Genomic DNA, 27,062 nt, shown 5'->3' on the forward strand with positions numbered 1-27,062 from the left:
GCCATGACAGAGAAACAGACAGTAGGAGAAAAGAGCAGGTTATGTCTGTAAGTCATGCTAAATCCTGTAAAAAGACAAAGACCAAGTTTTACGGTTCAGAGTTAAAGTTTTCTCCCTAAGCTACACACCGGTACCTTTGAAAGAACTGAACAGGTTCAATGAGAAAATACTGTACATTAAATTATACTACTCAGGCATTTGTTTTAAATGTAGGATGAATTTGGAAATCTATTGAATAAAAAGCCTGTTCTAACCTACATCGTTCAAAATGGCTAACAGTCACAAGATGTTTTACCAAAAATCACAGCATCACTGCATCCCACTGCCAATTTTCTTTTCCACAAGTACGAATAAAGCTCTGAGTAGGCTCCGAGTGCTAAAAAAAAAAGCTGCTTAAAACCTGTTATCCATTTTGGGCATGCATAATCTCACTCGTCGGCAGGGGGCTAGTGACACCCACGAAGGTGCTACGTGTTTCCCTTACTGAATGACAACGGTGTAACAGGATAGTAGAGTTTCATGGTGAGTATGTCTGGCAGTTAAACACCCCTAACTAGCCATTTTGGAGTTTTAGTGCCTTTAACAAGCACTCAGCAAGACAGCTTATATGTGCCCACTGTGCTAGTTTTTTTAGACGTTAAATTGTTATAGGGCAATTAAACAGCAGTTTCAAATATATCTTCCAGACGTTTCAATTAAACTTTTAAGAATTAAGGATGCTTTGGCTCAGTGCACTGTTTCTAATCATGTGCTCTACATAACAGTGGACAGTACAGAAATCACAGGAATCACATTGTTCCTATCTGCATCACAAAAGTGTGAGCTTTTCTATACATACTGTAGCTAGTTTCCAGTTCATGGGCATGACTAGCTGAAACTTTGCCACTTTTCCAGAAAAGAACTAGTAGGAGTGCTTCATATTTCTTACCTTGTACTTAATAAGTTAACTCCTGCTATTAAGGTATCTTCTACAACTGCTTTATCCTTGGCAGGAGCCTATTACTGCGCTACTAAGTGGGAAGAACTCTTGATAAAACACTAGTACAGTACATCACAGGCCTAGATGTATTTGTACACTTCTCACACCTAGGGGTAATTCATTGTAGAGTTAATTTAGTAGGAGGTGGCAGGAAACAAGAGGTCATGTTTTTCCCCTCTTAGCACACTGTGTGTGAACCTGTTTTCATGTTCAATTTAAGTTTCATGTATGTGTTTCCTCATTATGCTTCCTGATTTATGTCTAGGTGCTCTGTGTTTAGTTTCCAACAAGTTTTCCTATTTTACTGACAAGAGCATTAAAAATTCTCCACTGATATTAAACATTTGAAGCAGCAGTGACACCCTTACACATCATTAAAAACTCAACTATCTAGCTAAAAAACTCAGGAAAAAAAGCCCAAATACTTAAAAACTTTTGCTATTGACTGATATTTGTTATTTCACTCATTTCTTTCAGCGAATCTGCTAATGTGTGCTTCATTTTATATGAAAACAAAATGGCCACAAGAATAAGAATCTCCCATTTTTGTTTTTACACAGATCACATTTATAAGGCTGTTCTTAATGTACGAATATGTGTGTACATTCATAAATAGAAAATAATGCTTTTTCCAAAGAAACACCAAATACTAAGCAAACACCAACAAACTGTGCATGTAACTGATAATATATGTGGAAGGAATATAGAGTAAATGTGAAAAAATACAACCTGAAAATAAAATCTAAAATCAAGAGTTCAGAATTATACTCAACACCATGAGAGATTCTTTACACCCAGAGATAATCAAAAGAGGAAAATGATGTAACGATGTACAGTCTGTTGTAATATACTGGATTATGAATGTATGCCTTGTTGGTTAAGGGGTGTGTCAAACCATACATCTATATCAAAAAATAATCTGTTAAAGTTAAAGATGAAGGAGTGTTTTAAGACATTTTTCAGCACTATGTGAAGAAATATGAGACTGGAAAGAAAAAAAAAACAGGAAAAAGACAGATTGTACCATCTCTGGGGAAAAAAAAAGGGCTGCTCTTAGCATAAATTGATTGAAATAGATTCAGATTTTTAGAAGCCTGAAGTGCTGGGCTGATTAGTCATGGAAAGTTGTGGTTAGTAGTTATACAAAGTGCTGGGTACACTGTGAGCCCTGAGACCAGAAAATCTCACTCAACACAACTGATGGCTTCTACCGCAAGATCACCACATCACCTCCTGCTTTCAGCTCAACAGTACACTGAGTTCATGCTGTTCCACAATCCCTACCATTTTAAATTTACCAAAAATTAACACCACTGATTTTGGTGGGGATTTTCCACAAGTTGTTCATGCATGCAGCATCATCACAGGACACTCAGGCTAAATACTTTTAAAAGCACTAAAAAACACAAAATTACTTTGTTTAAAAGACTATCGCACTTTTGCATACCCAGGGCTCTTTCGAGACCTTAACGAGGGCTTTTTTTTATATATAAACCATATAAACATCCATTTAGACATCAGCTATACAAAAGTCCTCATGAGACCTTCCATCACAATACTTTAGTTAATTCATGGAAAATAACTAAAAAGAGCAAGTCTTTACATTTCTAGTGTAACCTCAATAATGTTTATAAATACAATTCAAATAAATATTACACTAATTCAAAAAATGATGCACTATAAGATTATCCATAATATCATACTCTCAGCATGTGGATTAAGTGCCATCTAGTGGCTAAAATGAGAAGTAGCTCTTCCCTGCACACTGACATATCAGGCTGCTATACACTTCAGCAAAACTGTTAAAAGTCAAGTCTAATTTATTATTAGGGCATCTTTCATCTGGACATAATGGCATCTGAGAGAAGATGAGTGAAAGACATATGGAAGACCATGGATGCAGTCTTTCATGGTGTTTTTATTGGTAAAAGAACTCACCTTCAGTGGTGAGATGTGTGAGTGGGAGACATAGCCATGCACATTCTCAATCTCCGACAGGTTCCTTTCGGATACATGCACCAGCTCTGGTGCTCGAACCTCGCCGGTCAACCGGGGATAACTGTGCTCCGGTGGTGACTCGTCATCCTGATAATGATACTGAGGAAGAGGAAGAAGAGGTAAGAGAAGGGAGAGGAGAAAGGGGGAAAATAGACAAGTCAATCAGAATGACATCAAACCACTGAACCAGCAAGGAAACGGTATCAAACGGACTAAACACACTGCCAACTGAAACAACACTTCTACACTATAGCTATAAGATGGAAATATATATAAGTGATATCATACCAGTATAGGATTTGATCATTTTTTAAAAGAATCAACCAACCAGGTGAGAATCAGAGAAAACTTTATTTCATGTTCTTTGCAATTACCACCAAGCAGTCATCTTAACAATGTTTTCACTGCTATTCATTTAGATGCCAGCTGTTCTAACCTTTAGATACTGCTTCCACAGTCCACATTAACTGTCCACAGTATTAGGAACACATGTACACCGGCACGCTGATACAATTAACCCATCAGCCAGTCATATGGCAGCAGTGCAGTGGAGCAGAGCATCGTGCAAATACATGCAAAGAGCTTCAGTGATTGTTTACAACATCTATCAGAATGGGGGAAATGATGTGATCTCAGTGACTTTCTTCCTCGGTTTGATCAACGATGTGAGCAGAAAGTACAACAGCTCAAATTTTACTGCTGTTGGGCTACAACACCACTGGTTCACTGAAACTGGACTGTTGAAGACAGAAATGCCAAGTTTCAATAAGCCTATTTCTTTTCTGCCTCACTGACCAGTTTAGCTTAATTATAGACACTGTGTGTGGAAACCTCAGCAAATCATCAGTTTTTGAATTAATCTGGCACCAGCAGTCATGTATTTGTGTGATTTTATGCAGTACAGTATGTTGCTGCCACATGATTGGCTGACTGGATAATTGGCTGTATGTGGATAAGTTGACTTGTAAATGTGTATACCACAATTTCAAAAAAGAACAGCAAACTGTTTTACTTGAGAAAAACACTTATAATGTTAGACTAAGAACAGTCAGTACATTTTACTGCAATATTTATAATGCAGGCTTATGAACCAATCATGATCAGCACACAGCTGTAAGAAACATCTGGATGCAAGCTGTATTTAGCATTATGAACAAGGTTTGAGTAAGTGAGGAAGAACATGATGCTGGGTGGAGGAAGGGCAGCCAGCGATGCATTTGTGAAGTCCCTTTGAGGCAGATTCTCCTGCTGTCAACACATGCATGTGCAATCTGTAATGCAGTTCATGTTTGCTAAAAGCCATAATGGACAGTGCCTTGCCAAAGCAAAAAAAGAAGAAGAGAGAAGCATGGTGCAAAAAGCGAGCAGCATGGGTGCAGCAGGTGGATGAAGTGAGGATGTTATGATGACGGCACTCCGGCTGTCTGTCTCACCCAGGGCGAATTCATCAGGGCCGGGTTCGGGCTGGGGTTCATACAGGCCGGAGTGTGGGTCTGCTGCTGGGAGCCCTGAACTGCCGGTGGCCTGTTCTGGAAATACAAATTCAAATACAATTAGGAATTATGCTTACATCAATCATACACCACGCAAGTCAGACATCCCACAAGCACAACAAGAGAAGTTATGAGAGTTATGACCAGCAGAACTTGGCAGGCATATTGACACATATGATGAAGCACAAAAGGACACAAAGTTCATCGTTGACTGTGGTGATGTAAAAATTCTGTGCATTTCTGGCTTGTGTGGGTGTTAACTCCTGCAAACGTAAGCAGTATGTGATCAGTCAGGATCATGGTTATTATTAGACACAGGTTTTATGATCCCTATGGTGGAGTGTGAGGAAAGTGCTATTAACAAGCATGAAGACAGATACAGATTATGTCCAAAATGTGTTTTGCAAAGAAAGTGAAGCTGTACATCAGTTGAGCTCCAAAGCTAGCAAATAATTTTCTTAAGAGAAAAATAGAGTAAAGAATAAGAAAAAAACATGTGGTTCCAGGAACTCTGGTAGTTGGACCCAGAGGAAAAGTTACACAGAACATCTCATACATAAATACACAGAAAAAATACTTTAATACCACAAGCTTTATAAATGTGACAGTGCCAGGAACTTATACACTCATATTTATCCGAAGAAGAGAAATACTGACAGGAACACAGAGAAATAAGCTGAAAAATGATTGTAGAGGCATCTGACATCCTCATGCTAGGCCTATTGCTCCGTCAATTAACTAACAAAAACCAACAGAACCACTTAATCATCCTACATTCGGTATCAGGGGGAAATACACATAATGTCTTCCATTATCATTTCCTTAAACAGCTTTAAACAGATATTATATTCCATATAAACTCTACATATCACAGTAGCATGCTGTAGCACTGTCTCTATTAGAAACTCAAATCTTATCATCACTGCTAGCAAGCAGATTAGTTCACAGACACGTGTAAATAAAGACTATAATACTTATTGTGACCTACTTGTTTAAAGCTCAGTAATAAGTACAATAAGTAGCTGCTGTGTAATGTGATCCTGTAGTATATATAAAGACATAAAGTTAGTGCACGGTTATTATACTGCACACTTTAGGGAGCAGAGCAGAATGGAGTGAATAGAAAGTAATTAGTAAGAGAAGAAGATAGCTTTCTTTGGGGATTTTAATAAGACACGGATGAAGCAGTAAGATCTGCCCTGTGTGAAACCTCTATTATGATGTCCTGTGAATAAAGCAGCCCTGTCTCTGTCTCACAGTTAACTTCAAAGACATTTGAGGCCGTATTCAGGTATTACATTGCAGCATAAAAGACACTTTGGATCTTTTTTGTACCGACATTATAACATATTAATAAACGTTTGTGGTTTATAGTATTAGGATACAAACAAAAACAATGTTTGGTAAATGATTAGGTTCATTACAGGTTTAAATTAGACTGATGTCTGGTGACTAATAATTAAACTAGATTTATTTTACTACTACATAAAAAAACAAAAGCTAGAGATTCATTAGTATTTGTTCAGAAAGATGCTTTAATTTCATACATATATATATATATATGTGTGTGTGTGTGTGTGTGTGTGTGTGTGTGTGTGTGTGTGTGTGTGTGTGTGTGTGTGTGTGTGTGTGTGTGAAATTAAAGCAACTTTCTGAACAAATACTAATGAATCTCTAGCTATATATATATAAATGTTTAGTGTGTGTGTGTGTGTGTGTGTGTGTGTGTGTGTGTGTGTGTGTGTGTGTGTGTGTGTGTGTGTGTGTGTCTACTCATTACATGCTGGATTTGAGAAACGTATATATATCTTTAGAACTACAATGTATTTTCTTTCTTGTACCTCTGGGAAATAAGTGACCCAAAGCCTATTTTAAGGATGTTTTTAAAGTTGAATAATAAATTGCTTGGAGCAGTTCTGCCAAAATATAATTACAAAATTTTAAATGTAAAAATCTAAATTCTATGAATATGCAAATTGGTAATATTCCTAACTCTGTTCCTGTTCCAGTGTTAAAGCAGTGCAATAACATGGCTAAACACTGTCTTAATATGTACAGTATATTGGTTATATTTACTTATAGAAATGTGACAGTCTTGTATATTTTACTATACACTAGAAATGTGACATACATCAGGGAACTGTGCAAATTCAGCATTCTCTTAATTGTGCATGTTCATGCAGTTGCACAATTGGAACAACAGAGGTCCCAATCTGTCCAACCCATCGAGTTAAACATAGAGAACACACAAACTCGCATCATGACAGATAATCCGCACTCGTGAAGGATAAACATTATTTTGTTATACAACCATGTTATAACTAAAAAAGAGCTCTTTAGCACTTTTAAACCACATCATCTTTACACCTCCTTCTTAAAATGTCTGTTACTGCTACAAAGCTCATAATGTTTCAGTCTATTGAAGTCCCCAGGTCTGATAGTTTGCTTACATAATGGAAGTTTATTTAATCAAAATATTTTTATTTATTGTTTTTGCTTTCTCAAAGATGTGTACATTTTCCAGTTTGTGGATTTTCTTTCTTTTGTTTTATTTTTAATTTAGCGTTCACAGAAAAAATACACAATGTTTTCTGTTGTTTAACATACAGAATTTTTTTTTACAAATATTTTTAAGTGATCATTTTTCTTTATCAGAATTTTTTGTTGTTGTCGTTGTTCAAATAACATTTATTTACATAAAAGGGCACTTCTCCTAAACTCCAGTAATTCTGCCTACACACACACACACACACACACACACACACACACACACACACACACACACACACACACACACACACACACACACACACACACACACACACGCACACACACACGCACACACACACACTGTATACTGTATATACTATATAAAACTATCCTCTTCATGCATCAGTGCTGCTCTATGATATCACTGATGAAAAATCTACAGCACAGTGACTGTATATTGCATATTGTATTAAATACACACTGACTAAAAATAAATAAATTCATAATGTTGCCATGAACTGTACAAATGCAGAAAGAGGGTACTTCAATGATGAGACAGAGAAAGAAAGATAGAGAAAGAGAGAGGGGATTTCTTCTCTAATATGACTCAATGTCATGCTTGTCTGTCACAGCAGCCACTATTAACAGTTTAGGCTGACACAAACCCGCTCAAATGTGGAGCAAAATGCCTGGATGACAGAAAGTAAAAGTGCCAGGCAGGTTGACTAATTTATCATGATTGCCGGATCGAAAATCAGCAGAACAACTGCTTGTAAGTAATAAATCATGTGCTCCCCCTTCCCCTATCTCCCCTAGAGCAGCTTCTATCACGATGGATGAGTAAACCATGCTGATGAGTATGGAGGAAGAGGAAAGCCCATCTGACAGCTGTTTGAGATGCCCTTTTCTTTTATGGAGCAATGAACACAAGAATTCTTAATGAGGGAATCTCTGGGGAAAAGAAAGCCTGTGAATGCTGCTAATGCATTCAAGTCACTCTGGAAACTGTGGAGTAGTGGAAAAGATGCTTTTTGGATTGTGTGCCATACAATGTCAATTAAAAGGATGTAACCGCCATAGGTGATCGCACAATCACAGGTGAAAAGATGGAAAAATAAAAAAAACAGCGTATGTGTGTGTGTGTGTGTGTGTGTGTGTGTGTGTGTGTGTGTGTGTGTGTGTGTGTGTGTGTGTGTGTGTGTGTGTGTGTGTGTGTGTGTGTGTGTGAGCTCTGGAGACTGTAATGTGTCCTGTACCTCTGAGGAAGAACAGCAGGTCTCTAAAGCAGTGCAGTGTGACTCATGGGTTCTTGATAGTCATGTCTGAACAGATCCACTGCAATTCTCTTGTTATTTCTCTTTCTTGCTCGCTCTCTCACACACTCATTAAAGAGCATGAAAAAATAACACTTTGTTCTGAAACTCTAAAGTAAACTCGTATAATAAGTGGGTGCTGCTGTATTAGCAACGTGGGGCTCATGTTGCAGCTAATACATTAAATAATATGCAAAACTTTCACTCACTCTTTCACTATCACAACATCTCTATATACAACTACACACACTTGTGCTACAACTGTCACACCATACCGGGGTTGATTTAAACATATTCAGACATATTCAGAGGTTACAGGAGAGTAATGTCTTACTCAGCAGGCATGTCTTATTTACACATGATTCTGAACTCAATGTAACATCAGAAAAAAATATGAAGAATGCTAAAATAACTCACAAATTTCAGTTTCATGATTTTGATTTAGTACCTTGTGCCTTCATTGTGTTGTTTGCACAATTCTCTCTTAGCGCATGATATAGATAATAAACTAAAATGCAAAATAATAGAATGTTCTGGATCAAGTGCTATTTTATAACATAACTAGCACATAATGTAGGTCCATACAGTTAAACCAGATTTCAGTGATTAATGCGATGATTAAATTAGGACTATTTACACAGAAATATACTGGCAATATGCTAAAAGCAATATCTAACAGCAGTAGACTTTTGGTAGATTTAAAAGCAGATATAAAAGAAAAAAGACAATTCCAACTTTCTGAAGATAAGTACTGATGTTCATCATGGTATATCAGTCACACGATGGGATTTTACACTCATTGCACTAACATTAGGCATGAAATGAGGGAACAATATTCTCTCAGATTTAAAACCATATTATTTAGTCACTATGATGTCAATGGCATAAGTATTCTAAGATTTTTTTTTTAATTACAATTAAATCTCTCTCAAAAAAAGTACATGTACCTCTGTTTTAGTGTCACTGTGCAATCTTTATAACAGCAGGGTTTTGTGTTTATTTTATTACCACCCTGTGCAGAGTTAATTTTTTTACTGAATGTTGTTACCCCCAGTCCTCTTATTCTACTCCTCCTCCTCCTCCTCCTCCTCCTCCTCCTCCTCCTCTGTACTCCTGTAAACTGAGAGGAGATGGGAATGTGACATTGCCTCTAAGCTCCATGTGAATTTGTATGGAATTTTCATGCAATTGAATGCACTGACCCCTTTTCTGTGGCCTAGTATACACTCAATACACTCATCTTCTTTCACACATGACTCCACTCAGGTCCTAGAGGAACAAAAGGTTAGAGAAACGAAGTCAGGACCTCTCCTGTCCTATCCTGTTCTAGTCTTCCTGTCCGGTTCTTTTACACACATCACCAAATAACAGAGATGCTGGAGCTGCAGAGAAAACAGAATGAATCTGATTCAACTGGATTCAAGTGGAAATTCAACTGGAATTAATTGCTCTGGATTCAACTGGAAGTCTAAATGAGACAACAACCTTGGAAGGAACCAGACTCTAAAGTGAACCCATTCTCTTCTGGGTGACTCTTAATAGTAGGAGTATAAAGCATTACAGTATACAGTTGTGGAAGTGTTCTAAGATGAACACAGAGCACTCAATATGATTACAGCTGTTCAGCTGTTTGGTATTGAAATGAAATGATCAAAAGAAAACAATAATAAGCCTTATGCATAAACAGGTTTAGAGAAAGGTTTGAATGAGAAAGAAGCCTAAACAGAACAGGATGAAGATGAATCATACAAGTCCAAAGACCAAGAGGCTTAGGTGACATCATTGAGTTTGAGATTCATGCAGATAAATGATTGGTGTTACCCACATTTATACATGTGCATGATTGACATGTAGCAAAAAACAAGACGTTTGTGAGAAAATCCATCATTGCGGTACTGTTAAATAACAACACAAGCTTTCATGCAGCTGAAGCTGGCTTAAAGCGTACATTAAATACGCAAGGTTCTGCCTCTTGCATACTCAAAGAAGCCAGACTGAATATATTAAACAAAGCTCAAAGAGTCAAATGAGGTATTAACAGCTAAAAACTGTGGAGCTGAAACCATCAAACCAATGCACAGCATTTTAAAAAGATTCCGCTCTTTCAGCTACATGTCCTCCTTTATGTATAGAAATATAAACTATAAGAATGAAAATATGATATACGTCAGTATGGCAAACAGGGTCACTGAATAAGAATGAGCTCACCCTGTGCACACACGCTCTCTATATCTAGCACAAAAGAATCAAAATGTGAGACCATGGGTGGCTTTTGAAACTGTAAGTTTCCAGCTTCGGCAAACTGAGAAGAAGTAAAGCAGTGCTAACACTTTCTTGGTAGCCTCCTTATCCATGCTTCTAATTATGATAACATTTCAAAAGACCCTATATGTAATGTTTGCTGAGATTCTTTCTTTCAGAATAACACCATGTGATGTTCTTAAGATTCTTAGAAATAAGCAAACACATTTGCTTACCTGTACTGAAGCCATATGTGCTGTAGCATATTCACCAGTAAGTCTTATTTCCCAGCGATATTAAATCAGTGCAATAATTAATGCTTGTATCCTGAGCGCACCATATGCAGTCTAGAGCACATAATAATGGTTCAGGCTGTACGTCGATGAATCACCCAAAGCTTGTTTCTGTGCTGTGCACATAACCATACAAACAATATATAAGAAAAGCAAACTGAAGCAGATAAATATGAAATAAAATCATCATATACTGTGTACTTATATATATAACCTATATAATAATGCATCACTTAATGGAAATGATAAAAGAAATTGTTTGGGGTCTTAGACCTGACTGACTGAGCTGTGTTCAAATCCAACATAAAATCCTTGATATACACTCGTGTGATCGAATAACAATAAGTGAATTCTGTATTAATGCACCAGGTTTCAAACAAATAAGCAATTATTAGCCATTGTTTCTTTCCTCCAAGGAGTCTGTTATACTGCTTAGCAATGAAACACAGTGTTAACAGACTGAATTGTAGAAGAATTGATTATTGTAAATATTTTAATATGACATTCAATTATTTATTGAAAACTAGATTTGATCATATTATTTGTGTTATACAGTGACATTATAACTTAGAATGCTACATTTCATGTGCAAGAACCACCTCACGCTCATGATAAATCACTGTAATGCATACCCATTGTTGGTTATTGCTTTAATATATCACAGAATATACTGTAGTATAGCAGAATATAGTATAGCAGAATCTGATTGATCAGAAGGTGAGCATTATTTTTCTATAAAATAATAGAAAAATTATGATTAATATAATCAGTACAAGTAGTTCTTGTTGTAACATGAACAAGGTAAATATCAGTGTGTGTATTCTAGTGTATTAGAGTTACATTATACAGCAGTTATTTAACATTTATGGAAGGAGTCCTGGTTTTAGGTGCTCTCAGTCTTATGCATACAGGTTCCCCAGTAAATTGACACACTGCACTTTGTGTGTGTGTGTGTGTGTGTGTGTGTGTGTGTGTGTGTGTGTGTGTGTGTGTGTGTGTGTGTGTGTGTGTGTGTGTGTGTGTGTGTGTGTGTGTGTGTGTGTGTGTGTGTGTGCGTTACATGCTGTAATAATAAGAATAATGCAGTTCTTGATTATTTTCAGTTATGATCACAGATCTGTTGTGTGTTATTCACATTGATATAAATAGACTTAACCTTTTGGGTGCTACTGTAGTAACACTGACCTTTTGACACTGTCACCAACTGTGACAGCACAAAAAGAGTGTGCGCATTTCTGTCCTAATTCATTCTAATAGATAGATAGATAGATAGATAGATAGATAGATAGATAGATAGATAGATAGATAGATAGATAGATAGATAGATAGATAGATAGATAGATAGATAGATAGATAGATAGATAGATAGATACTACTCATTTCATCAAAACATTTCAAGATATAATATAACTATAACAAGAGTCGAATTATTACATACCTACATACCTAAAGCAATGACAGCTCTGACAAAAGCCTAGTAAAAAATCAATATACCATCAGAAAGCTGGCACAGAAGAGTTGAAGCGTACCTGACATCCAAACATCAGGGAAAGCATTTTATCACGGCAGGTAACTTTGCAGTGACAGAGCATTGGAGTGACAAATTCCAGCTTTCTCACAATAGGAGACATTCCAGAGAATGCGAGAGTGCCTTTAGCTCCAGGACCACTGATGTACAAAACGAATAGCGCGCACACACACACACACACACACACACACACACACACACACACACACACACACACACACACACACACACACACACACACACACAACCGGCAAGACACGTTTCACTCCTGACTGAATATGGGTCTACTTCACATACACATACTGCTATTAAACACCACTGCTTAGTTCCTCTCCAGTCCTAAACCCTAAAACCCTCTCTGTCTGTTATTTCACTGTATGATCATATAACCCCAATTTTATCATCTCTACACTGGTTACCTGTTACGTCTAGAATTGATTACAAACTGCTGCTACTTACATACAAGGCTCTTAATGGTTTAGCTCCCATGTATCTAACTAGTCTTCTAACACGTTACAGTCTGCGCTATCTCAGATCACAAAACTCAGGACTTCTGGTAGTTCCCAGAATATCTAAGTCCACTAAAGGTGGTAGAGCGTTTTCTTATTTAGAATAGTCTTCCTGACAGTGTTCGGTGCTCAGACACACTTTCCCAGTTCAAATGCAGATTAAAAACTCATCTCTTTAGTCAGGCGTACACATAATACATCCCATAATATTGTGCACTATTACATTGGACTTGAACATTTTTTTATGAAGAGCAGATATGTTAATCCCTCTACACCGCTTATCTCTTTCTACCCATCCCGAGGCATCCAGACATTGTACCAGCTCCGATCGTCTTCCGTGCGATGAAGATTTTGGACCTCCACTGAGATGAGGCCGACTCTATGAGAATCCTGAGACATCTACAGATCTACCAGCTCCAGTTCGACTATGTGATACTAAAGAGGAGATCTGGACTCCATGTGATCTTTACACCAATACAACATTTGTTTGACTGTATATTTGTAATCACACCCTCTAGTGTCACCCATATGAGGATGGGTTCCCCTTTGTGTCTGGTTACTCTCAAGGTTTCTTCCTTTACCAATTTTAGGGAGTCTTTCCTTGCCACTGCTGCCTGAGCCACCTCAGACTTGCTCATTGGGGATAAATACATACACATTGTGAACTATATATATCTTGAATTTTTTATTATATTAATTCTTTATATTATTCCTTATGTTTACCTTCTGTTCTATGTTTATGTTTTGTAAAGCTGCTTTGAGACAATGTCTATTGTAAAAAGCGCTATACAAATAAACTTGAAAACTTGAATAAACTGTTAGCCATGTTCTGCTCAGCCTCTAGTTATGTGTGACACACAAATAACACTACATTTTAACAATCTGCGAACATGAACCAATTTCTTAGACTCTGAATCAGTCTTATATAAATGATTCTACTGTTTGTTCTGTTTGTTAATTATTCCCTATTGTACTGGCATAAAATTACACAACAATGTTATGAAACGACTTAAGCAGGAGCTTCAAACTATGTAATATTATTTGTACTTAATTATCAAAAGTAACCTGAGTACAAAATGTGAAAAAGTTCCAAAGTGTCCATGAAATGTTCTGTGTTTTTCATGTTTTTATCAAAAGGCTTACTATAAAAAATTGACACAAATATGAGGTCAGTATTAGGACGGCCTTTTTCATTCAAAACACTACATATAGTCCTGAACATAACTTTCAACAGTAACAACTTGTACACAGGGACTTTTTATGGCATACTTTTTTAAATCGTAGTACTAAAAAACTGTCATTTTTTTCAGCCTGGAGATCTATGGTGCTGCTGTTGATAGAACCATTTGGAGACTATGAAGCCGAATTTGGGCTGCTGTTGTGGCGGTCAGTTTTGTGGACCACTGGACATTTGAAGGCTTCGGCACAAAAGAATTAATGTTACACTGATAATGAGCTCAGAAATTATGCTGACCTATAAGGGGTTACACAACCCCACTTAACTATAAAGGACATTATTATAATAACGCTCTTCAGTTTTTTCCTCATATCATCTCAGGGAGATTTTTCTTGCCACAGTTGCTTCGGCTTTGCTAATTAGAGATAAATATAATGTAATTTAAAATTTAGTCTTTTTTGTTCTATATTTATATATTTCTCTTAAGCTGCTTTTGACCATGTCCATTGTTAAAAGTACTATTCATTCATTCATTCATTCATTCATTCATTCATTCATTTTCTACTGCTTATCTGAACTTCTTGGGTCACGGGGAGCCTGTGCCTATCTCAGGCGTCATCGGGCATCAAGGCAGGATACACCCTGGATGGAGTGCCAACCCATCGCAGGGCACACACACTCTCATTCACGCATGTCTTTGGACCGGGGGAGGAAACCGGAGTACCCAGAGGAAACCCCCGAGGCACGGGGAGAACATGCAAACTCCACACACACAAGGCCTCGGCAGGAATCGAACCCCCAACCCTGGAGGTGTGAGGCGAACGTGCTAACCACTAAGCCACCGTGCCCCCCTGTTAAAAGTACTATACAAATAAAATTTAAACAAATTAATTGATATGAATATTTCACTTTTACTTTGCTCTGAGGAAGTTTCCGGGAAAAGAGCACTTCACGTTTAGGAAAACAGACTTCAGCCTGTGTCAGCGTTTTTAGGTAAAGCTGTTTGAGTTTTCTGCTGCAAGATAAGTTTTCATACTCTTTGCTGTTTCTCACATCTCCATCTTTTTCTTATTAACTTTGGGAATAGAAGAGAGAGACTGGTGAGGGAATAATTTGTTTATGAATATTAATAGCTGAGATAGCTGTTATAAGTCATATCAGACACTATTCTTTTTTAAAAATTAAACATCATCTCACTGCTGATTCTTTTCCTTTTACAGCACAACCCTGCATACAGATCCATATAGAATTAGCTAAACAACAGATATAAATGTATTGTAGAGTGCATGCCATCCATATATACAGTACATAACTAAGAAAATGTTAACTAACAGGATCCGTGAGGAGGTAGTAGCTTACAACGCCTTCATTTGGTGCAGTATTTACTGAGTGAAGCAGTACTGTATGTGTCTGTATGATTTTGCTTATTTCTAAATTTAAAACTATTATTCAATATTATTTGAAACTAGCTAATTAACCATGAAGGTTAAATGTTACTACGGTAAGATTACAGACTAAAAACATAACAAAAGCAATAACATATTTAATTATCGTAACACAGGCATTGTTTATCACAGTATGTGCTTCTCTGATGTGTTGTTAGTGAGGCAGCACTTTGAGGTAAAAGTCATATCACTGATCAAGAGCCATTTTGTTGTCATCTTAGTTAGCATGATGTTACCAAGAGCATGGGCTAAAAAGGTACATATTGCTGTTAGTAATGTTCAAGAGAGATTTCAGTTAAATAAATAATAAATAAATAGATAAATAATAAATACTAGCCATAGGCTTTTAAATATGGAGTGAAGCTAATTTTGCCAAAATACCCACTGACATTAACTTCATTACATTTCTCAAGTAAAGAAATATTCTCAAAACCAACACAGTAATACAGTAACAATTATTTCTCCTTCATTTTTCTACGTACTTGCAGTAAAGATTTAATGAATATACTGTAATGATGTTCCCAAAGCACCGCATGTGCTGCATGTCATTTCATTAAAAAACATCTGCTTTGCTTTTACAGGTCCATGAAGAATCGAATATACCTCAAGCAAATCAAACATACACGCTCTCTCAAACAGAAAATGTTGCAAAAGATTGTTTTATGACTCACGTTTCTCTAAACCGTGCGTGACATTTTAATCATTAATGCTGGTTCTTTGAACACACTTTCATCAGAGTCATAATTTATGCTCATTTTTCACATCACTGAATTCATTACTGAAATGACAGCTTCATTTGCTACACTAGAATCCAGAAAGTCTATTTGATACTAATACCATAGATTAAGGCAGCACATAGGTGTAAACTGGCGTGTGCTGCAGAGTCATGGGGCGAGAGGTTGCTGGGCTGCTACAAAGGTGACCTGCAGGTGAAAATAACACACTTGTGCTTCTGTAAGCAGAAATGACGTAGTAGTGGGTGTCGGCCTGCTTCACTGTACTCGTGCCGCCTAATAAGATGTTTTTGTGTGTTGTGAAGATGTGTGTGAGTGACTAAATGTGTTTTAAGGGTAAACGGATAACAGGTAAATTGTCTAGCATGCACATGCACTTCATTTATTTCAAGCAGCTCGATAATCTGATGAGCAGAAAAAAAAACAGGAAAAGAGAAAGAGAATAGTGCAACAGCTGCCTAAACTAGTGGAAAATGTATACTTTAAAAAAATTGTTTAGTGAATAATAAACACTGGTCTGTTAGTTTCATGTGTACCAGACCAAGATGATATGTCATAAATATCATTAGGTAGCATAGCTGTTCCTTGGTAAAAAGAGTGCTCATTTGCATAACCAAGATTCCCTGAGGCTGCTTAGTAATGCGATGCTTAATGTCCTTGTTCTATTAGAAAAAAATGACTGGTTTTCCATGCTGGTAGATGTTATAGCAGCATGTTGTTTGTGTCTGCAACCCAGCGGTTTGACCACCTTGCCGTTTGTTATGCTGTAAATGTCTGATAAAACAGCAAGTGCATTATTTTGTACTGTACTTCCTGTTCAAGCTTCTTCCTCACCAATGCCACAATGTCAAGATACACAATACCCAATTTCCCAACCATGTTCAGGTTTGATAAAAAATTAATCACATGCTTAATGTTATACTTTTACTTGAACATCTAAACATTAAACTGTTTTGTGAAATAAACAAGACTAAATTTAGCATCCAATCAGTTTCTCATCATGAAAAAAAATTATGTGTTCTAAAAGAAATCAAAGGACTCTCAGCTATAAGTATCATGACATAATATACTGCAGAATACACACTGTGCAATATAGCTGTTACTGACTGAACAAAAGTAAAACTCTAGCCTGGTTAGTGTTGTTAGCCAATCACACTAAATATGACTCATAGGTAATGCTTCCTGTGCCAAACATTTTATAATAACATGCTCCCGGACAGGACTCCTGCTCTTTTCTATGGAGTATGAATGAAATGTTACACACTTAGTCACAAACACAAACATAGATCTCAGGGCAATACAACCACTAACAATCTAAATGGCAGTTCTTAAGAAATAATGAATAAATTTGGTCCCTACATGAAGTCTGTAAGAGTGTTAGTGTAAAATATGCTCATCAGATTCTTTCTACTCATGAAGAAAACATGCATGGATTGAGAAACCTAACATTAGTCCACTAATAGAACTGAAACCTATTATTATTGTATTTCCACAATGACCTCATTTGACTAAACATGGATGCTCCAATGGCACGATCTCTGCATGTGTTGACCAGTAGAGGGCATAACATGACAGAGGATCAGCCAACTGCTGCTATAATACACAAATTCATACCACTCATAGATCTGTTAAAACACTTAGGGTACTCTTGAAATGTTGAAGTATAAGACTATAAACACAGAAAGCCACAATGATGCAGACTGTAATCATCATCATCATGAAGTGAACAATAGATACTGCTGGCACTGTATAGCCGGCCACACGCATAATTAACCTACAACAGCAAAAGATAATTATGATTATGGATGCAAATTAGAGCAAACTAAATACCTTATGGCACAGGGTCATGCAGTTTAATCCACCACCTCATTTAATGGCAGACACACAGGGAAATCCACTGCTATCATCCTTATATCCAATAATAATAATAATAATAATAATAATAATAATAATAATAATAATAATAATAATAATAATAATAATAACATATGGTCCTGGTTTGATCTCAACGTAGCAGCTGAGTTGGATCGACGATCAAAACAAAGTGTTTGTTTCTCAAGCACAGTCCACTGAAATTGGATTTAAGCATATGCCAACACATGGTGAGAGACGTTCCTTAATCTTAATCTTAAAACTTAATCATCAGTCTCTTCAAAAACAGTCAGTCAGAAATCATTAATTGTGCCTCCAGAACACAGCATCTGGATCAGTGTACCTCTCATAGCTATAGGTCATCTAAGGTCTGTTAATAATAATGATTATGTGTTCTGAGTATGCTTAAATTTTAAAAACTATTGTCTTTAATGGTTTAAGACAGAAACCGTACAGCCTTGGAATAATAAAATCCTTACCTTCCAAAAATAAGAGTTCTTCTTTGGAATCCTTTGGACAGGGAAACACTGCTCTAGATTATTAAAGGCTCTACACATAACTTTTAATAGTTCACTGTAAGTGTCAACCAAAGAAACCTTTAGGATTTGAAATTTTGTTTAAGAGCATAACAGAAAGAAAAATCTTTACCATTGAAAATCTTTTCGGGGGGGCACGGTGGCTTAGTGGTTAGCACGTTCGCCTCACACCTCCAGGGTCGGGGTTCAATTCCCACCTCTGCCTTGTGTGTGCGGAGTTTGCATGTTCTCCCCGTGCCTCGGGGGTTTCCTCGGAGTACTCCGGTTTCCTCCCCCGGTCCAAAGACATGCATGGTAGGTTGATTGGCATCTCTGGAAAATTGTCCCTAGTGTGAGAGTGTGTGTGTGTGTGCGCCCTGTGAGGGGTTGGCACTCCGTCCAGGGTGTATCCTGCCTTGATGCCTGATGACGCCTGAGATAGGCACAGGCTCCCTGTGACCCAAGAAGTTTGGATAAGCAGTAGAAAATGAGTGAGAGTGAGTGAAAATCTTCCTAAAGAACCTTTAGGATACCACTGCAGCTTCATAGTTTCAGGATCCACACTTTAACCCTGATCTCAGGTTACTGTCTGTGTGGCTTATCATGTCCTCTTCATGTCTATAATTCTGTCAGGTTATTTGGATTTCTCTAACATCCAACAATCGTACAGGCAGGTGAACAACCAATGCAAAATTATGACTAGCTATAAATGATTTCATGCATTTTTCTGCAATGAAATCGCATTCCATTCAGGATGTGTCCCTGCTTCTTGGCAGGTTTTCCCAGAATAGGCTGCAAAATCAATTGAACCCTGATCTGGATAAAGCAGTAAACTCTGTGTTGGAAAATGATTACTCTGTTTAGCATTGCTAAACAATCACAGCCCACAGAGAAGCGAAATATATTTATCTATATCACTGCTCTTTTCTACCACCTTAAGATTTAAGATTCACGGCCCTATATTCTCATACATTAGCGTTGTATCTCTGAAATCCCTCTGTCTACACTGAGGTAGTGTGTCAAGCAATCATGCTTTTCCCTTCTGCTTCTACATCCAAATGAAGCATACCTACAAGTAAAAGCCCTACAGAGGCCATTAATATTTCAGCATGCCTTCAGCACACAAGAGAAGTTCTAGTGAAAGCACATCTGCTAATCTGAGCTCAGCCACAACGACACAACAGTGAGCCAGGAAGCCATAGTGTCACTGCAGTGAATTAATGCCATCATGAAATTTACTGTACTCCACTAGCAAACAGGTAGACAGTAAACTTCAAGCTCAGAGTAGTGTTTGTGTACAAAAGCACCACAAACAGCAGAATATACACTATCTAATGAATGCAGGAGGAAGATTCAGTTCCCCAGGTTGCACAGATTTGCATATAGAAGCCACTTTTAATTTATAACCCTACACAGCATGAGCTTCAGGGTCAGTACTAACATTTCCAAAATGCCCAACTCCATCCACAACAAAATGGCTTTCAAGTTGAGTTGATGAATAAATAACTCGGGCTAATGCTCCAGCATAGGCTTCAAAATGAGATGTTATGTATTTCTGCATTATATTCACAGCTGTGGGAGATCATTACCACAGCTGTTTCTTTTCTAGATGCATTTCATATTTATCTGCCCTATAACAGAAAAGAACAGAGTTTTTATTTTATTTTTTTATTTATTTATTTATTTTTTTTTAAGTCTATAAAAAGCTTTATAGATTTTATGTGGCTTAGCAAACAGAGCTGCTAAAGTAAACCGCCGCACAGACCCTGAACACGGTATGAAAGGTCTCAAAGGAGACATATGCTACACAGCCAGCGGATATCCAAAGTAGAACACCATCTAAATTAATTAGTTTGGATTAGTTTTAGAGGTTGTTTAATTACAGCAGGAAAGACCAATTAAATGTGAGCTCTGAGACTCTGAAATTCAACTACAACAAGCACAGAAGATGATTCATCACAGTATTATTCACAGAGCTAATGAAAAAATATATATATATATATGAGCCTTTTTGCTCTACAGATTTTCTAATATCTTTGTACACCTTTCTTGGAATCTCGGAATCTCAAAGATTGCAGTCTTACTGGCTCTCTGGAAAAGCTTTATCCCCTTGGTCCAGACATCACAGGTTCAAATCCCAATGCAGCCACAACAATCTGTAGTTAGGGGGACCAAGAGAGCCAAACTGGCTGCATTCTCAGTGAATCACAGTAACGCTAGTCAAATTAAATTGCCCAAATCGAGTGGTCAAATTTTAGATCTGGCTTGTGAGTCCTACTTTTGAGTCATGGTTCCTCTACTAAATTCTTCCCTATTTCATCTCAAGGTTCTTCTGACCATCGTTGTCTCTGGATTAATCATATAATCCAAAATGTCTGCCTTGTGACTACAAGAAGTTATCTAGAAACATCCTATACGAGCATTTATGAGTCTAAAAGAAAATTGTCTACAAGGCATTTTATGTTCAGGCTCATCACCCCCAGAAAAAAGTGTTTATTAATTTTTTTTTAAAGAAACATATGACCAAACCTTAGCAAGATTATCTTCAACATTTTAGCTATTTGTGTTCTATTTGGAATATAAACGCTGCGCTGAAAATAAAGTAACTGGATGGATCACAAATTGGCTTTAAATGTAGATATGGAGAATTCACTTCTAAATAAATAAATAAATAACTACCAAAAATAGTTCTGCTGCTTTACAGATTTTTAAGATCGCACTTTTGCGTAGGTTTCCCTCTTCCACTTCCAAAAGCTAATTAATGCACACACAAACACACACACACACACACACACAAACACACACACACAAACACACACACACACACACACACACACACACACACACACACACACACACACACACACACAGACACAGACACACAGCACACACAGCCACTCACTATAACAAAAAGAAACACACAGCATTCTTCTCCCTGTCTTACTTTCCATGACACAAACATCATCTCTGTCATGGACACAATTTTATAAACACTCACACATCATCTCTGTCCTTCCCTCTTCCAAAACATGAGCAAAGAAATACAAATCCACATGAAGCATCTTTCATTGATCACAGTGCCAAACTTGGCATAGAACTAAGCACAAAACACCGTCACTAATCACAGACTGTTCCAGGCAATTATCTTCTTAAACACTGAGCATGTGGAGGAGCGTCTGAGCTGTCACTCACAGCGGCTTGGCTGACAGCAAGCTAAGCTCGCAAGTTTTGTTCAGAGATCTAGGCTCAGTGCCTGAGAAAGTTCTCTTACATGATGTGAATGCAAATGTCTAGTATGCTATGCAGTGGACCTTTGCTCCAATATCTACAGGCAGTCTTCACCTCTCTCTTTCTTTCTCTCTCTCTCTCTCTCTCTCTCTCTCTCTCTCTCTCTCTCTCTCTCTCTCTCTCTCTCTCTCTCTTTCTCTCTCTCTAACACACACAGACAGACATACACATACAGCTGACAAACACACACAGCCTGAGGTACTCAGCAAGAGACAGCAAAACAAGGCCTGATTCAAATAAACTTTTAGCAACCATGCCAGAAAGTTGTGATTCAGAGACTCTGAGCTAACTGCAGAGCTCTGTGGAGGTTCTAATACAAAACATTTCAGGCTGAAGGACACACAGCATGATGCAGAGACACAACCTTTTTCCTACTGTCACGGTGTGTCACTGAGTCTAAAATAGAATAATGTTTTCACAGAATTTAATTACAAAAACAACACATAGTCAGAGTTGTGAGTTCGTAGTAGGAGTTAAAAGAGAAGCCCAAATACCCGTTCAGCCACTGTCTACGCTTACCGCTTTACTGATGTGTTATTAAAGTCTAAGATTAAAGCAGTGTCAGGTAAAATACCACTCCAGAGAAATCAATTGCTTATAGCACACTTTCCACTAGAAGTTAAGAGCCTTGCACCATTCAGCATCTACATTAATTAGCCCGGGTGAGCAAAAGTCAATAACTTATTTAGCAAAAGCAAAATAATGGGGTAACAAAGTAGGCAGTTACCAAGGCAACAGTGCTTATTACATTTGGTATGTATAAAATAGTCCAGGTAAAAAAAAACAATGTTGTGTATATAAGAATACAAATTTTAGCAAGTAATAACATCATTTAAGTATTGATTCCTAGTGCCAGTACTTTGTTACAGTCAGAGGTAAAGATTTCCAACAAGGGAATATCTTCAGCACAAAGATTTTTTTGGTTTATCGGTATTATGACAAGCTGTGTGTTTTTGACTTCTGAACTATTTACAAGGGAGCGAAAATAAAAGTGTGAGAGAACGACTGTTTACAGCTGTTTGAACTGCTGTAAGTGATAACTGCAGCTAACATTTTTTTTGTGGATGCTCAACTATATTCGATGTAACTATAAATGGATAAAAAGTATGTTTTTTATTAATGTGAAATTCTGCTGTCTACTAAACAATCCTGAAGGACAATGTGCGGCCATCTGTTCGTGACCTCGAGCTGAAGGGAACTTGGGTTCTGCAGCAGGACAATGATCCAAAACACACCTCTGAATGGCTGAAGAAAAACAAAATGAAGACTTTGGAATGGCCTAGTCAAAGTCCTGACCTGAATCCTACTGAGATGCTGTGGCATGACCTTAAAAAGGCGCTCCATGCTCAAAAAGCCTCCAATGTGGCTGAATTACAACAATTCTGCAAAGATTCAGCCTCATTGCAAGTTACAGCGCTGATTGCAGTTCTTGCTGATAAGGGCAGCCCATCAAGTTATTAGGTTTAGGGGGCAAACACTTTTTCACAAAGGGCCATGTAGGTTTGGATTTTGTTTTTCCTTAATAATAAAAACCTTCATTTAAAAACTGCATGTTGTATTTACTTGTGTTATCTTTGACTCATATTTAAATTAGTTTGATGATCTGAAACATTAAAGATTGAAAAACATGTAAAAAAGAAAATCAGAAAGGGGAAAACACTTTTTCCACACCATGTCAGATTTCAACTCAGAACTGATCAGTAACCGTGCATGAGCATATCAACAACTGACCCCTGATAAAGGGCATTTTCCCTTCTGTTAAAGAACTCTGGCTTCCAATGAACAGATCCTCAGTGAGATTAAATATAAATTCAGGTGTCCATACATACCAAGCAGATTCACTGTGTTAATTCTGAATAAATAAAATCATTTTGGAATGATCTTCTTGTGTCAGTGTCTTAAATAATATGAATCATGACTAGGTGGAAAATATACCTGATTATTCATAATACTAACACTAACTTCTCTATTCAATAAACATGCTAAATTGAACGATGTATGGACAGAGAATTACTAGGATGTATACTAAAGAATAAACTAAAATGTTGGTAATAATGTCTCCCCTCTCTTATGTGATTTATTGATGTTTCAGGGAGCTCCCATGATGTTTCGTCTTTCTGGCTCACCCTTTTAATTAAGCTGTCATTGCTAGACCTGTGGGAGTCCCTGTTTGCACTATAATTACCAAAGACACACTGTCCTGAGTATTGTACACACCTATCATATTGAACAATCTGTGATTTCTGTCTGGAGTGGTATGTTTGCTCCTTCCGTCTGATGTGATGCTGATGCAAGATTCTGAGACGCTGGAGTAAGATCCCGATACAATAAGCCTGTGGTGGGTTTTTTCTTACCCACCAGACCTGCATGACCCTGATGCACTGTGTGTGCTATGGTTAATTCTTTTTTAAAACCTCTGCATAAACTATTGGATGCTGTAGACTTGTAGATGCTGTAAAACTTCCCAATCTGCTTCCCAAAGATTTTAATCAACATAAGTTTAATATCCAAATCTTTATGATGTGAGATCAACCCTAGTTTTTGTCAATCCAACAGTGACGTCTCAAGGCTGTGGCTTTCTATAAAACTGATGATGTCCCCCTAAGGAACTGTTGGAAAAAATTAAGAGGCCACTGCAAAATGATCAGTTTACTATTTATAGCTATGTGTTTGAAATAAATTGAACATTTTTGTTTTATTCTATAAACTACTGATAACATTTCTCCCAGATCCCAAATAAAAATACTGTCATTTAGAGCATTTATTTGCAAAAAAATAACAAAATAAAATAGAAAAAGAAAACATGTAGTGTTTTCAGATGCCAAACAATGCAAAGAAAACAAGCTCATGTTCATTTTTGAACAATACAATACTAATGTTTTAAGTTCAAAAATCAATATTTGGTGGAATAAGCCTGATTTTCAATCACAGCTTTCATGCATCTTAGCATGCTCTCCACCAATCTTTCACATTGCTCTTGGGTGACTTTATAAAAGTCTTTGAGCAAATATTCGAGCAGCTCAGCTTTGTTTAATAGCTTGTGGCCATCCGTCTTCCTCTTGACCACATTCCAGAGGTTTTCATTGGGGACCAGGTCTGGAGATTGGGCTGGCCATGACAAGAGTCTTGATGTAATGGTCCTCCATCCATACCTTGATGTGGCTGCGTGGCATGGAACATTGTCCTGCTGGGAAAAAACAATCCTCAAGGTTGGGAATCATTGTCAGAGATGAAGAGAGCAAGTTTTCTTCAGGACAACCTTGTATGTGACTTGATCCATGTGCCCTTCACAAAGACGAATGTGCCTGATTATCATCATCAATCTTCCACCAAATGTCATAGTGGGTGCAAGACACTGTGGATCAAAGGCCTCTCGAGGTCTCTGTCTATCCATTGGACACCTATTTGTTGGGCAAAGAAAAAAACTGGACTCATCAGAGAAGATGACCTTACTCCAGCACTCTACGGTGCAATCCTTTTGATCATTTGCAAGTCTCAGCCTGAATATTTTTTGCTTCTTATTGATAAAAGGCTTATTCCTAGCTTTGCGTACCTTCAGCCCTGCTTCTAGGAGCCTGTTTCGACCCATCCTTGCCGTGCACTTCACCCCAGCTGCCATCCATGAGTTGGTGGTCATCCTGTCAGCAACGAGTCATTTTCGCAATCTTTCGTTGTCTCCAATGTCTGCAGCTTGACCTTCACTCAAACATTTTGCATTGGTAAATAGTTATTATTTGCCTTCAGTTACTTTTGAGGTACTAAGATTTAATAAGGTTAGCTAGGTTTGGTTTGGGTGATCACCTACTTCAATGAGCAGAATGAGGTGTGCATGTGTTGGAATTCAGCAAACACTGGAATGGAATGGCTGCTATAGATGTAGAAATGCTGATTTAATACAATTTTGGACTGGGCTATTAATTTTTTCCAGTGCTATCAAAATTACTCAATAGGTTATATATTGTGCTCTGACCCCAACTTCCTCAGCCGGGACATACAAACAAAAGTTTTCCACTGTGCTGAAATGTATGGATTGTGCTAATAATAAAGGCTCCTTCTTCTTCTTTCTAGTTAACATTACGTTTTTAGCAAAATAGTATAAACAGCTGGTTGCACAGCAGGCAGTGCTGTCTACTCACAGCTCCAGATCGCCTGTTCTGATGAGCATAGCATAGGTGTGCTGTACTAAATTGCTCCTTGGTGCAAAGGTTTGTGTGAATAAGAGTGTATACATGGTACACTGTGTTTGGAGGGGATAATTCCTGTTTCATGCCCAGTGTACTAAGCCAATGGAACCACTTGGTAAGAGTACTGAAATTAGTATTGATTCAATTTATTGATAGAAGCAGTATCAATAAAATCCTAAATAATCTCCATCACTAATGGAAAAAACTGTGCTGATTTTCATTTCTGTAGTGGCGGGATCAGCACTGGATACTAGCCCGCTTTCCATTCCTGTGCTGGAACAAGTTACTGAATGTGGCCGGTAATGTGACATGCAGCAGAACAGCAAAGTGAAACCTTGAAGCAAAGCTTTATATTTAAGTGTAACTTTATAATGCAAGCCATGGAAAAACACCTTTGCAAATGCATCAATGTTTACATGAACAAAATTTAAAAAGAAAATCTGATTTGGTAAATATTTAAGAGTAATGTTAACAATAGATACATCTACATAAGCCCTTCTTGGCACACAATCTACATTCTAAAGGTTTATTCCATTAGTTTTTTGTTTTATTTTATTTTAGAGTTAACTAGGAAAAATACACTTCTGAAAGAAGGATATCTTGCCACATAGCAGTAATAATACCTCCATGCAAAATATAGTCATAACATAACACTGCATTACAACATGTCATAACAGGCTTATAACATAGTTATATATACACTGTAATAACAGACTTAACTACATTTTCTCATGTAAAGTGTGTTCCTTATTTCTGTATATATGTTTATAAGAGTACTTATGACAGCATTGTGAAACAGTAATGAGGGTTATGTATTTATTAGCTTATTAAGCTATATTAAGCTTTTTGCAGAGTTACAACTATAGTAACAAAATTATTTGTCAGTTATGTCAGCCTTTATGACCGATGATGCTTGAAGGAATAAGTCTTTATAAATATTTATGCAGGTTATCAGTTGTCATAAAGGACGGCTTGTGCAGCTTTCTTAACATTAACCTTAAGC

The 27,062-nt window shown here is 37.3% G+C and overlaps 1 protein-coding gene across 25 annotated transcripts in view; it reads right to left on the bottom strand.

Annotated features, from left to right (window-relative positions):
* The window catches only part of dlg2 (discs, large homolog 2 (Drosophila)), a 196,739-nt gene that overhangs the window by 116,743 nt on the left and 52,934 nt on the right, over positions 1 to 27,062 (bottom strand). For all 25 annotated transcript variants that reach the window (XM_047804700.1, XM_027150703.2, XM_047804718.1 and 22 more), the window contains 2 exons: positions 4,411 to 4,506; positions 2,918 to 3,076 (listed from right to left, as the gene is read on the bottom strand). In XM_047804700.1, the coding sequence (XP_047660656.1) occupies positions 2,918 to 3,076; positions 4,411 to 4,506 (255 nt within the window). The remainder of the gene's footprint in view (positions 1 to 2,917; positions 3,077 to 4,410; positions 4,507 to 27,062) is intronic.

The sequence above is a fragment of the Tachysurus fulvidraco genome, chromosome 20 (genome assembly GCF_022655615.1).
Source record: "Tachysurus fulvidraco isolate hzauxx_2018 chromosome 20, HZAU_PFXX_2.0, whole genome shotgun sequence".
NCBI lineage: Eukaryota > Metazoa > Chordata > Actinopteri > Siluriformes > Bagridae > Tachysurus > Tachysurus fulvidraco.